The sequence below is a fragment of the Streptopelia decaocto genome (genome assembly GCF_964273445.1).
Source record: "Streptopelia decaocto genome assembly, chromosome: 1".
In the NCBI taxonomy this organism is placed as follows: Eukaryota; Metazoa; Chordata; class Aves; order Columbiformes; family Columbidae; genus Streptopelia; species Streptopelia decaocto.
In genome coordinates this window covers 193,072,588-193,087,508 of record NC_138663.1, presented here as the reverse complement: position 1 = coordinate 193,087,508, position 14,921 = coordinate 193,072,588, and the positions used below count along the sequence as shown (strand labels likewise).

Sequence of the window (14,921 nt, the reverse complement as noted above, 5' to 3'; positions counted from 1 at the left end):
CTTTAGGCCCTGACCCAACCTGTTTGGTTTTAATGAACAGTCTTTACATCTGTGAGTCACAGTCACATCGCAACTTCTGTCACCGACTCGGTTTGTAATCATATTAAGTGTGACATGGCCAAAAAAACACTTTTTTTTTTTTTTTTTTGCTTTCTTACTTCCAATTCATCATGTTCTCCTACTCACTCCAGTCTGTCTACATAGCTATTTTGGACCCCACTCCCTCCTGGACCACATACTTTCTGTCTCCAAATTTGCCACTTCATCCTCTGTACCTCCCAAATCCAGTTTTGTTTTTGTTTTCTTTTTTTTTCTGATTGTCACTAATATATGCATTCTCTCACAGCAGCACTTGTTACACCCTTCTCTTCACTATCACATCAATCAAGCCCCTTCCATCCACACCCTGATGAGATCTTTTTCCAGTCCTGTCATTTTGAGCATATGACTTTTCTACTAGATCCTCTACCAGCTCCATCTCTTTTCATTTCATCATGTTTGGGAAACTTGCTGTCCTACACACTTCACACCCCCCTACTTTGCTGGCCTTTATCTTCCTTCTTCCATGGAACCCTCACTCACCTCATCCTGCAAGAAACACTTGGTATGAACACTTCTTCTCCCTGACCCTTTCAACTTCCTTTTATGACACTCCCCCGTTATGGGGCACTGTAACTAGACGGTTAACCCTCTACCATTATCTTTGATCTTTTTGGAAAGGTCCTCTGGATAACACTATAATACAATTATTAATAATAAGGAATCTGGAATTAGAAAAGTTTTGCCAGCATTAAAAGACTGCCAAGCTAGTCACCTGAGAAGGGAGAGGTACACAAATTAGGAACTGAAGCCAATGCACCTGATTGCTGTGAAAACTAAAATGGACACACAGCCAAACCATGACTGCTTATTTTCCAAAAGATTAACAAAAATGGCAGGGATCCCCATTCTTCTTGTCTTTTGCAATGACTATAACCTAAAAGAAAACCCACTTTTAAAGAAAAAAAAATATATTAAGACAGTACCAAAAGCTTCTACAGAGGAAAATACAGACTCTTAAGACACTTATCATATAATCCATCATGCAAAGTAGTTTTAGTTGGTTCTTAAAAGCAGCTGGAAGTCCTAAATCAGATCAGGGCTGAAAAACTGCCCTGTTCTCCTCACTACCTATGCTGCTGCGTTTCATGACCTCCTCACATTCGGCCCAGTCCTGCATCACAGCACCCATGTTGTGCCCAGTTTCAAAACTGCAGCCTCCCTGTGTATGTCCCTGGAGACCCCAGAACCTTTGGCGAGGACAAACTGTATCCCAATGCCTGAGTTTCTCGTTGCTACTTTAATCACTTTGCCCTGAACTATGCTTCTCTCTGCTCCAGCATCCATGCCACATGCAATTTGAGCACCAAATGGAATCTGAGCCTGAACCCAACCAGCTGGGCCTTTCCTTAGCCCTCTGACTGTGTTACCCCCTCTCCTGCTCTTGGGTCCACATGGCAGAAGTTGGGGAGCTCCATGCATCATCCAATAAGCAGCCATATTTACTGCATTGCTTTCTACACAGCCCCATGTTTATGCTCTGTATCACAAACCTTCTCCCACTGCATGATCCCTGTCCCACGCCTCACTCATCTCAACATAGCACTGCTACAGAAAAAAGAGGTACTGGCAGGTCATCAGTTGCCGAGCTACATTTGGGAACTAAAATGTACCCTGCAAACCACCAGTCTCTTGTTTTTTTTACAGTACATTAATACTTCTACCAGAGAAGCTTCCACTAGTTTCTTGAATGAAATAAGCTCAACCGACAGAAAGAAAAAGACTCTCTATGCAAAGGCATCCGAACTTGGACTTTTATCTAAGTATATGTGCACACGTGTGCATGTATAAAGATCACTCCCCTGCCACTACTATAAATATTTTTAAGGTGAGGATGCAGATGACAACCTCCAAGTTCGAATCTCAGCAAAGTCCTCAAAAAAATCAGACAGTTGCTCACATAAAGGGGCTGACTTAAGGTTGTTTCAAGTGGCTTCAAAACACTTGGAGACTGCTGTCATGCTTCTTTCCCAGTTCACACACAGCATTTGTATCTGGAATACTTATGTCCTTGTTAAGTGACAGAGAACTGACACACTGCAATGCAAATACAGTCGTCTCCCAGCAACATCACAGATTTCTCTCAAGCAATCACCATGTTAAAATTCAAGAAAACTTGTAACAGAAATAGGAGCACTGATCAGTTTATGACATGTAACTGTAGGCATACAAAGATACTTCTTCAGACCTTTAAAACCAATAAAACAGTTAAGCTTGAAATTATGTTTTATGGTTCCCTCTCATTGTTCTTTTACAGTAGTCAAAAGGAATATACAATTATTAGCATCAAAATACCACAGCGTCCATAAGTGATTTTGTAAGAATGTCTGTGTTCTGCATTCAAGCTGACTTGGATTGTCTCATTACAATTTACATATCTAACCAGAAAAGGACTAATTGTGTGGTCATTTCGGACAGGAATGCTTTATTAATACGTCTCTCCTGCTAATATTTGTATTTTATCTTTCACCCCCAGTGCTTCTTAGGGTCAGGAAAACTTCTGTTACCAGAAAGAATCAATGTGAGTAAAGACTATGAGTTGGGGAGGCTGACATTCTCAACAATAAGGACTGAGAAGTGACTAAATAAGAAGCAAGAAGTATTTTTCCCCACTTTCAAAGTGGAAACACCAAAAGAACAGGACTTGCAATAAAACTGATTAAGTTGGCAGCACAACAGTAGAAACAGAAGCTGCCCCAGGCCTGCAGCTCCCACCTATGTGCAGTGATTCTCCTCCCATCAAAGGCAGCGTGTAGCCTCAAGTCACACAGCTGAAACTACACACCTGGGACAGCCGGTATTTGTCCAGGCTTTTGGAATGGCAATATAGCCAAAGTTGTTACAGTTTAAGTGTGTATTTACCTGAAATGCAACAAAATTATACAAACCCAACAACTTTGATGAGGCAACAAAAGCAATTTTGATTACCTGTCAGTGCTTCAAGCACCATTTAATTACTATTCACACACCACCTCCCACAGGCTGATACTAAATGTTCACCACAAATCAATACCTCTTTTCCACTAGCAGCCCAAGAAGTGTTCTTATACTCTTTCCATAACCAAAGACCACATACAGAGTGACACTCTCGACGACATGCGCTGCCGCAGCTCCCAGCAGTCCAGTCTTTGAGACTTCGACAGCTGGAGGTCTCTCCTGCACAGTCTTCCTCTAACATGAGTCTGTAAACGTTCCCTGAACCTGCTCATATTTTTGGCATCCTAGGTTTCTATGGCAGTGGCTTCCACAGTTCAGTTTATGCTTCTCAGAGACATGAAAGAATCTTACTACATTTGAGGCTTTACTTCCCTGGATACTTGTCCTGACCAAGGGTATTGTATCAAGGTGCCTGCACATTATCAGACTTACAGCTCCACAGTTTCCCAACGATGCTTTGAACTCTTTTGAAAAAAACTAAGGGGTAAGTGCTAACTTCCATTTCTGCAGTATTACACTAGTTAGTATGTAAAAAAGAGCTTAAATCAGTGTTCCTTCTACTTCATATCTGAGTTTTGGATTCTTAGGTAAGTTCAATTTCTCCTTCATAATCTGCCATGACTCAGTGTCCTGGTTTTGTTAAAAACAAGTTTCTCTTTTAGTGAATTTGCCTGTCAGCTAAAGCCTTCTTATTAGCTGCACTCTCCTGAAAAGCCAGATACATGTTTTGATAGACATAGCAATAGAATGCAAGGCATTGATAAGAATGGATGCACATCTCGTGAGAGGAGCAATGAGAAACGGGCAACCAAAAACTGACAGAGTATAACATTCCATTCACATGATACTCCATATAAAAGTGGGAGATCACGAGGATCTCGTCCCTTTTCCTTATGGCTGACATTAGGAGAGGACCTTGCTAGTTGTCCCTGTGAACTGAGGCCTAGTGACAGACTGAATCCAGCTCCGGTTGGCTGTAGAGTCCAGTCCAGGACTTTGGGTGCTGGCTCTGCAGTTGCTGGGACTTTCAAGATTGGTTTTGTATATTTTGTATTACTTTATCAGTAGCATTAGTAAAACATTTTTAATTTTTCCAGCTCTCTTCACTGTCCTTCTTTCCCTCCTGATGGCCTGTCCTTAGTGGGAAGGGGGGAGAGGGAGGGGCTAAAGGAGGAAGTGGGGGGAGAGGAGGTTAACAATACATCTGCCACGGTTTTATTGTCACCCCACAATCAAACTTTGACACTCATTTACTCTTTTCTCCTCCAAAAATCTTGTTCTTAGCATGGCTTGTTCTACTTCTATGCCAGAACCCTTCCTTTCAAGGAAAGGTTACAGTGAGGATCTCCTTAACAGTGAACATAGCAGTTCAGCTAGCTTTTTTCCCCCATAAACTTACCTACCTTGTCCACATTTTCTACTAGCCATTTTTACATTTTTATTCTCTTTTTTTTTTTTTTCCCCACCATTATTACAGTTTCAAAAATAATTGAGAGGTTACCATCCTTTCTATTTGGTGTCTTTCAACGTAACTACAGCTTTCTGAAGGTGTTTTTCTTATATTCAGACTTTAATAACAGAAACCTTTTTAAGTTAGAGAAATATGTCCAGCAGAAGATCAGTTCTTTCCTAACAACCTTGTTTTACTTATTATTATTCACCATCTCCCTTATATTGTTGTATTGTGTCACTAGCAGAAGCTAACTACAAGTAAGCAAAACACTTCAGCAACTATGTTTAGATACTGCATCGGAAAAAGGAGTTGCTTTGTTTACCATATGTTAATATTACCTTAGTTTTAAGATCTTCACCTGGATTTGTGTGTGTGGTTGTTTTAAACAGCTTGAAAAACCAAAACACTCTCTGTGACAAGGAGGTAAGCCCCACTCAAGCCCAAGAGAATCTCTTCTCAACAGAATAGCAGATTCATAATTCAGCTCTTCCTGATGAAAGATCAGACTTTGGAACATAGAACAGGTAACTGTGGGAATAGCTGAAGGTGCACAAATAAATGATTCTCAGCTAGAAGTCTGAATGGGCAGGAGGAGGAGAAATCTGTCTTTACCTACAAGTATCAAATAACTGTTGAACTTATGAGTACAACTCCTGAAAGGCCAAAGAGAAAACTATTTAAAATATTTCATAACCACTGTACAGTAGACCAGTAACATTCAGAAAATAACAAGAAGCTATGAGAACCTAGAAAAAAGACAAAGCAGTGTTTTGAACTCTGTGCTTTTAGGATTGTTCTTTTGATTGCCCTGAAAGTGACAGGATTCTCAAAAAAGCAGGATAAGGCATAGTGATCATAATGTAATGATCATACCACCTTTTTTTAAAATCAGTCTTTGCTATTTAAAACTGACATCACTTATGTTTTTAATTTTTATGTTAATATATATACTTCATGTTCATAAGGACCAGTTTAACAAAGATGACACAAATTTATAGGAATTTCACTTTTCACATCTACAAAACTAGCAGTGTGTGTGTGTAGAAACTGAAAACAAAACACGACACAACAAAACAGATACATACACCCACAAGTCTCCAGGCTTCACTTATCAATGCATACTGGAGCCGATTCAGAACAAACCCCTCAATTTCTCTGTTTAGTTTGACAGGAGATTGACCAATCTGCTTCATCAGGGCATATGTTCTCTCTGTAGTAGAAGGATCTGTTTCCGGATGAGGAACAATTTCAACCAGTGGTACAAAGTAAGGTGGATTTACCTCAAGAAGAAACACAAAAGAAACATGTCAACTATCAACAGATTAATAGAACAAGTTAATATAAGCATCTTTATAGCTTGTTATCAGCATGGATATTTTCCAGTGACCGCAGTAAACCTGATCTTCAGACCTTGAAAGACTTTACCAATCCAATAAAAGCTGGTATATTAATTCAAATTACAAAATAATTAATTTTGCATTAAACACAACCTTGTTTAACCTCAAAAAAGTTCATGGAGCAACACTAAAGATCACAGCACTCAAACAGTATTAGAAGACTTCATACTGACTTAAGTAACCAATGTTTTCTCAATACTCAGGCTGTTTGTTTTCGTAAGACATATGGCCACCACCTGCCTTTCCAAATAAAGCAAAGCATTTCCTTTTAGACATTCAGAAACTTTATAACAAAATTATTGCTAAACACCACCTGTAAGATGCAACACTTAATAGATAGCTGCTACTGGCCCAAGCCTGTAAATATATCCTAAACACAGTAACAGATATCACATGAAACATACTTTGAAAAAGTTGCAGAACAGGTTACCTTCAAACACTGTACCTACTTACAAAAACTACCTCTCCCTGACCCTTCCCAAGTGTAAATTCTCATCAAGACATCTGTATAATTTATTTTTGAAGTAATAAACTTTTAAAGAACATCCTATAAACAGCTAAAAATTCTTCAGGTCATAGTTTTACAGGCAGTAACACTGCCTGCATGCTCTTTCCAAAAGCAGTAGTTCTTCAGCCATACTCTTAAGGTGTTAAACTTGTATCTCTAGTTTCCTAGCAATACAAGAAGTTAACATATCATAAATTAGCACCAGAAATAACACCGACATTTAAAGGATGGTAATTATGTACCGATACTTTTGCCATCCTCCCTTATAGTCAACTGCTCTTCACTGTGCTCAGGTAAACACCAGTACAGGATTTAGTCACAGTGATGTGCAAGCAGTCTTTCCTTTCCATATCTTTTTCTTTTCAGTATGGTTCCTTTTACTACAGGGTCTAACCAACGCATAACCTGTGGTAGATAAGTCTGCTCTAACTACTGGTGTAACATGCTTACTTCATCCCCTTTAAAGGGCCTTGTGTTCCAACATAACCTTTCCCACATCAGTCTCTTTGGTGGTGCCACCACCAACGCTGAGATCAGTGTGATGGACACCATCGCAGATGTGCTGCCAGGCAATTCAGCAAGACCCAAACCACTGCAAGCACCAAGATGTTCTCTGAAGGTTTTTTCTAACCCTCAAGCATATCACAGGTTCCAATCAGGAAGAGGCAAGTTGATTGTTAGGAGAGACTGGGGCTATTATAAATTTCTTCCAAGATTAGCGTTGACAGTCATCTTACTGATATATTCTGTTTCATGAACTTGGCACGGGAAGTGTATGGGTGTGTTCATAAGCACACTGAGGAGACTTAGGAAGACAATTAATTAGGAGCGAGACAACAGATGTTGGTAAAAACTAAAGGTGGTAAAATGTGGGTGAACTGGGGGTGGGGGAAGGTTTCTAAAGCTAAGAAGCGGAATGCAAAGCCTTTCTTCGGGGAGCAGAAGAGCTTACCTTACTCAGCCAAACACAATGAAAGCAAGGAAAGGATATGACAAAATCAACACAGAGAAAGAATGAAGCTACACAAAAGCTGCCAACAAACATCAAATTAATTTTAATGGACCATTAATAAAATTGGAACAAAAAATAGAAGACAGAAACAATTTCCAACAGGAGTAATAGTTAAAAAACCCCACCTAACAGACACCTTTTAAAGGTGATTTGACTCCATGGTTTCCTGTACAGCCCGTGACTTCACTCAGTGGTACAGAGTCTCCTCCAGCACCATAATTCCAGCTGTGAGACCTCACATGTTTATACAGTACATGAGAAGTGGACTGCTCTGCAGAAGATCTCCACTGATCCACTGCCTGAAAGTGCTGCAGAGAGCAGCTGTACCTGCTGCAAGTATTGCATGCATGTCTATCATACAGCCATGCTATGGGATTTCATTTATTTTTTCTAATTACTGAACCTACTGCTGTATTAAACAAAGGGATGAGCTCCTTCTGCCCTTCGGGCATTTAGTTTCATTTCTCTTCAACACAGTCAGCTGCGCTAGAGGCTTTACAACTTCAGCTTTTAATTTCCCTGGCATACCAAATTCCACACTTCTTGTTTTCAGAGTGTCTTCCAGAGCTGGTTGCTTCCCACAGCCACCGTTCCCTGTGTCCTATTGTTATGTTCAAGACATTAGCATGGCCATGGTTAAAACAAAAAACACCAAAAGCCAACAGCTACAAAGCAAACATGTTTCCTGATAAAACAGATGCGGAAAGGCCCCTGGAAGAGTACGCTGGCCCACAGCTTCTCTGGTACACTCCCCTTTGAGTGAAGCTGAGATTACTAAGAAAATAATCTCAGTTAGATTGCAAAGTCTTTTCAGAACAATTAGACATTTTAAGGCATTCCACTGTATTTACTTTGGAAAATACATACATCCTTACAACAGCAACCTAGAAAATGTTTATGCAGGGACTACCTACCTTTCCAGATCTGATAAAACCTGGTTTCAGAAGTGGCTCCTATAAAGACTGCAGCTCAGACTAAACAAATCAACTGGTATACAACAACTTTGGAAAACAGTAAGAAAGGCTAATGCAAAATCAAATTCTCTGAAAAACAGGGAATTGGCAGAAGCCCAGGAAGTGGTAAAAAAACCAAAGCCCAAATCATAGTTTCTTAATGCAGAAGCTTAGGAGAAACATTCTCTCTTCTCTTGCACTACAGAAAGTTACAGCCCTGGAAATATGAGATAAGGAACTACTGAATTTTAGACTGGGGAAAGGCTATACCTAGGCACAGATACATACTTTGAAGTTTGACTTTTTTTTTTTTTCCAATTAAAAAGGGATGAAAATTAATTACACAGAAATAAACCAATCCTTTTGTTCCTTTTGCTCCCCAGTCAACCCAAGGCAAATCGCGGTGGTGGACAGGGGGCCAGAACGGGGCTGACCAAACTCTTTGACACTGCACCATGAGGCTCCAAGTAGCTGTAGAGACATTACAGCAAAGTAGTGCTGAATTTGTGTGTTCACACTGCCACTCTTGAGCATGCCCAGGGAACTGACATTTACTTTACACCCTGAGGGGTGCCCTGGAGACACACCATGTAGTTACCAAATTGCAGACAGCAGACCACTACCTTTCTCCAGATACTGCAAACCTTCATTAAGAACATTCCTCTTAACTGATCTGTTGAACACCGGAGTAACATTAGGCTAACAAATTCATTAGCTGCTGTGTAGCAGAAAACAGAAGCATTAGGAATCCCGGTGATCAAGACAAAATGCTTTTCCACGCTGAGGAGAGATGTGATAAACTGCTGTCTGGCAGACTCACATAGACATCTAGAGAGGTTCACAGGTGCCCTTCAGCATTTGGAGATTTTGCTGCCAGCGCTAGTCATGCCATTTCCACATCACTGTCCTGTCCCAGCTGGTCACAAAGTATGCAAACTTAGCTCCAAGTACCATTTGTTCTATTTCATCCACCTGATTTCCCTCTTCAGGTATACTGCTTCTGCACCAGAAGTCTGAAGAAACCATAGTCAAAACCTTCCACTTTCCATCAACATAACTGTCAAGCACACACAGCTCACTGTTTGGATCTTTACTCTTACCCAACAGCAGCTGAAAAGAGATGCCAGAAAAGACTAACAATGCCACAAGAAGAAAGCAGGGAATTGTATACGTTTGTTTTCAGAACACAGAATTCCTACATTTTGAGAGCCAGTAGTTTGAGTAACACACAACGACATGAGCACTACAGTTTACACAGAGTGTATCTTGAGTCAACAGTATAAACCATGCATACAACTGCTCAATTTAGTAGATGTTGCTGCTCAATGACCAAACTAGAGCTTTTCAGAAGAAGTCAGGCCCCTCCACCCTAATAATGGCACACAAGCATTCCAAATATCCTTCTATAGCTCTCAGTCTGCAGGGAAGCGTTTGGGATGCAGTTTAAACACCTGAACTACTACTACTACTACAAAAACAAAACATGCCATCATACTTACAGGATGTGACACAATACACTGCTTAACGTGCTTAAGGCCAGTGAACACTTTACTGGGTAAGAGACAAGAGGTCGAGCTGCTCAAGATAACATTGTCATCAGCAATAAGATCTAACTGACCAAAAATCTTCCTTTTCAGTTCCAAGGTCTCTGGAGTACATTCCTGGAACAAAAACAAAAATTAGTGTTAGAAATCTTCTAGTTCAATAGTATTTATCTATATATTTTAGACTTAATTGATCCACCTTGACACCTAGGAACTCAACACAAACCATCTATCTTAATCGCCCAGGTAATCCAGTGAGTTGTAACACAAAAATACTTTCCCATATATAAAGAAATTGAAAGCTCAACAGAGTTTCTCTATAGCAGAAGATGGACCACCACACACCACATGAGATTTAAAACAAACCAAATGATTCTGCTTTGCCTAAAATACAAACTTTTACTTACACACAGAGATATTACAGTAAGGAGGAATAAGACCTGGCTTCAATTTTTTAAAGAGAATCTCATGTGATAGAACTCAGTATTCTCTCTCAGACAAGATGGAAATGTATAGGTGTATCAAAAGAAGACAAACTTAGAATATGCAGAATTATGATAAGATATTCTGAGGTATAGTTCTGCAGCCTCCACCAAAACAGCTCTTAGTGACACTCACACTTAGCCTAAATATCTCTACTCAAACTCAGAGAAAGATTTCGGAAGTAGAATGCACACTATCAGAACCTCATCCAAAGCTATTGAGCATGTTCAGCTCTGCAATATTATGTGAAATCTCACATGTACGAGCCAAGAGCCAAAACCTACAGTCACCAGAATTTCAAAATTTTCCCTAGGAGCTGCCTGAAGGAGAGCATGCAGAAGTTCACCAGTCCGGGAGCTATGAGGACATAGAAGAATAACTACAGTGGACCCCACAATCAACAGGAAAGACTTAAGTCCATGAGAAGAAAACAGAGGAACTAAGGCAGCCTGTTTTCTGGGCGTTTTGAAAGAGTTTAAAAAAAATCCAAACAGGATCCCAAACTTGTAAAACCTCAGCTTTCCCCTTAAAACACACAAAAATTCCTGTTCTTTTCCAATGCTAACCTTCTCCCACCTGTCAGCACTCGATTCTGTCATTGCTGTCATGCTGAACTGTACATTAGGGTAGGGAAAAGGGCTATACATTTAATATAATCTAAAATGTACACGTACTACCTGCAGCTTCAGACAGACTGTGGCAGGAATGCCCAGGGTCAGAGTTCTTAACCCAGTAAATGGGTTAAAAGTAATTTGAAGTCTTAAAAAATAAGCAAGTGGCAGGGAACAGTACTAAAAGTTTCATGATGCAGAGGAGATAAACAGGGTCATTTAAGAACTCCAGATAGAGTCCAAAGTAATAGACAGCCTTATCAAAACAAAATTATACTCTGCTTATAATTCCAGGACCCCTGCTTGTTGGTTAAGTTTAAATAGTTTCTTTTAGCAAAGCCAAAGATGAAGAGAATTCTGCAGATACTGTTCAAGCTAATAAAAGAGTTGCTCTGAATAGGTTTATTGTGAACTTGAAACTCTAAGCCTCCTCTCACATCAGATGATAATCAAAAAGGCAAACTCAAATCTGCTGGAAACTAAAACCTGCCACCGTTACGTAAGGTTTCTGAATGGGCCATTTGCTTGAAGTTTCTCATATAGTGTCACAATTGTATTCAGGTTGTTGGACCACTGCAATAAAGTTTCTGTCCTCATCAAGCATACAATTATTTTCTCACAGACACCAATTCCCTGAAGAACAGGGGGGAAATTAAGCTCTGAACAATCCATTAAACAGGAACCTCACTTGCTGTCACTTACAGAGCCTGGAGAGGTCTGAAGCTATTCTGTTTACCCTGAGAAAGAAAGATCAAACAGTAAGCAGATAAGATATGGTTTTAAAGCTACCACACTCTCAAAGAATCAGTACAAAAAGGTTAGCATACACCTCTACGCATTTTAAGTGACACTGTATATTTCTGTGCCCCTTTTGTAGAGAAGATCACACTTCTCGTTTGCAGTGAACAGTACACCTTTATTCAAAGGCCTGAGCGACCTGAACAAGGTTGCTACTAATCTGACTTCCAATTCAGACTTTATTAGACATCTTTCTTAACAGACCGATGAGAACATGACAGCCGTTAATGTTTAAAACCCACCTCCTGGAAGAGTTGTGTTGAATTAAAAGCTTAAAAGTAATAGGCATTACACTATTCAAACACATGTTCAGAGAATACTTAACAGGTACTTGACCAGCCTACGAACTCCTAAAGAACTACACAAACATAAGCATGCACTAGACTCTCGCCCCAGCAGACAACACTGATACAAGGCGACCTAGGTCTAGTTGCCCTTCATTAAAAAGTTGCACTCATGACAAAACACCTTGAATGCCAGTACATGGAAAACTAGGGACGTTTATCTGCTTAAATCCAGTGGCCCTGTGTTTTGTCCAGGCCTTTCCCACCACACTATCTGCTGTCTGTGCTCCCACACACATCCATGCTCATCTAAGCACACAACTTCATTTACCTATATTTAAATGCTGGCATCTACCCAGGTTCTTCCTATCCATTCTTAGATATGCCAAGGTAGCAACTCACCTGTACCACCTTCTCAGAAAACACTCCCCAAAACACCATCTTGCAAAACACCTTCTCCTTACATTAGCAATGGGAATCCCTGCCAAGGCTGTGGATTTATTAGCACTGGCAGGTGAAGGAAAAAACATCTGTCCTGAAGTAAAGCACTGCAACACTATGGTCCTAAAGTAAGTGGTATTGTCCTATACAAGCATGGCAGTATACAATGAAAGCCAAAGATTTAAACTGGCATGGAGGGGGTCAAAGATTAGCACCCATTCAGCAACACACAACCCACTTTCTCTAAGGGCATCTGGAGATGCTGTCAGCTGGAGCAGCATTGAGCCCTCTCAATAGCAGTTATGGAGTCTCATGGTAATCACCAAGCATAGGGAATTGCTGAAGGTTTGAAAGCCACAGCTGCACAATGATGAGTTCCCACCTCCTGACTAGATTCTAAGCTGCTACATATTCAAAACGTGATCAAGAAAAAAGCACATCTCCAAATACCAGATAATTAACAAAAATGTTTGGCAACAAAAGACTTCTTAGACATAAACCAACTCTAGTTAGCCCAAAACAAGCCCAGCAACCTTGGTAACCAAGACTTTATTTCGAACCTCAACAACAGTTGGTTTTTCATAAGCCAAGGGTAAGGAAGCAGGATAAGGACAGCAGCTCATATAACTGAAAAGCAGACTGGAAATTTGTAAATAATGATGGGGCTACATTATCACCTTTCGACACAATTATTAAAAGATACAAATAAAACAGAAAGATATGGTGACATATGCTCACATCCTAGGGCTTCAGGGTAAGCGTGCACTGAAGTAAAATGCTTAATGCAGGGAAGGAGAAGGAATCACATAACCTGTTCTTGAAATCCTCATGTGACCTCACTTTTGACAGACAGTTGTCTAGGTATGACTGATCCTGCCTTGAGGCAGAACTTGGACTAAGTAACCTCTGACAGCCCTTCCAGTCCAGTTTTGAATAACTCTGTAGTTGGTAGGGCAGCAACCAGAATGGTGAATCTCCCGATAAAGGTGGAGTCTTCTCATTTGCTGTTCTGCTGAGGAGCAGAGGACTGGGGCGGGGAACAACCCCCTATAAGAGCTTAACTCCAATTCATAGGGTCAGAATTTGTTTAAATTTATATTCAAAATATAGTTATAAAAGTATCTTACAGCAAGTCTACAAGTGCCTGGCTTTTGGAACAGTGTTAAGTTCATATTCAGAAAAGTTTTAATTGAATTCAACACTGTCAACTAAAGGACAGTAGATGAGTAAGCTTATTACAGAGAAGTTGTAAAAGTGTCAGTTAAAACACCAGTACTCTAAGGCTAATCTAATCTAAAATAAATTTAAAAAAATAGAGTTATAACTCACTTCAAATCTAAAGAAATGATAACTTCTCAGTTGTCTTGAGATTATGAGTTCATACCAGTGTGAAATCTGATGCTTCTTAAATTACTACCTCTTGAGTGACATGAAAGACTGTCTACCACATGATACTGTACAAATAAATACCACTTTGGTGAGGTGAAATCCAGCGTTTAGATGGAAACATTTTGTACTTTCCTACAGTTCAGAAACATACCCTGTTAAGGAACTGGAGCAATAAAAATATCAAGTTACTGCCATTTTATACTGTTCAGAATAAATGACTGAATTACAAGTACCTGTTCAACCTCTGGTATAAAATAAAAAACAGGATTTGAGGAAGTACTGGTTTTCAGAACTACATTTTCTAAAAATCAAACTTGCAGATTTGGGAGTGCATTGGGGAATTGAGTGGGCTTTTTTTGTTTAGTTTGGTTTAGAACACAGAACAAATCAAGGCAAGTTTTGCTTCATCTAGTGTCAGTATCATGCCATGAAGAGACCCATATTTTTCCATGATATTCATGTGGCCTACAAAACTTTCAAAAGGACAAACAGCTGATCAGGCTGGTACAGAAGAGATGAAAACCCTCTTTGTTCCCTTAGAGAAAGGCAAGAAGATCACAAACAGGTTGATTGACACCATAGAATCACAAAATCGTTTTGGTTGGAAACAACCTTTAAGATCATCAAGCCCAACCATTAACCTAACACTGCCAAGTCCACCTCTAATCCATGTCTCCAAGAACCTCATCTATACATCTTTTAAACACCTCCAGGGATGATGACTAACCACTTCCCTGGGCAGCCTGTTCCAATGCCTGACAACCCTTTCTGTGAAGAAAGGTAAACCTCCCCTGGCACAACTTGAGGCCATTTCCTCTCATCCTATCATTTGTTGCTTGGGAGAAGAGACCAACACCCTCCACGCTACACCCTCCTGTCAGGTAGCTGTAGACAGCAGTAAGGTCTCCCCTCAGCCTCCTTTTCTCCAGGCTGAACAGCCCCAGTTCCCTCAGCCGCTCCTCATCACACTTGTGCTCCAGACCCCTCACCAGCTTTGTTGCCCTTCTCTGAA

At 40.2% G+C, this 14,921-nt stretch overlaps 1 protein-coding gene across 1 annotated transcript in view; it reads right to left on the bottom strand.

Moving 5' to 3' along the window:
* Positions 1-14,921, bottom strand: part of CRYL1 (crystallin lambda 1) — a 53,590-nt gene that overhangs the window by 19,876 nt on the left and 18,793 nt on the right. Inside the window, exons 4-5 of the mRNA XM_082076065.1 lie at positions 9,859-10,020; positions 5,575-5,769 (exon numbers count right to left, since the gene is read on the bottom strand). Of these exons, the coding sequence (XP_081932191.1) occupies positions 5,575-5,769; positions 9,859-10,020 (357 nt within the window). The remainder of the gene's footprint in view (positions 1-5,574; positions 5,770-9,858; positions 10,021-14,921) is intronic.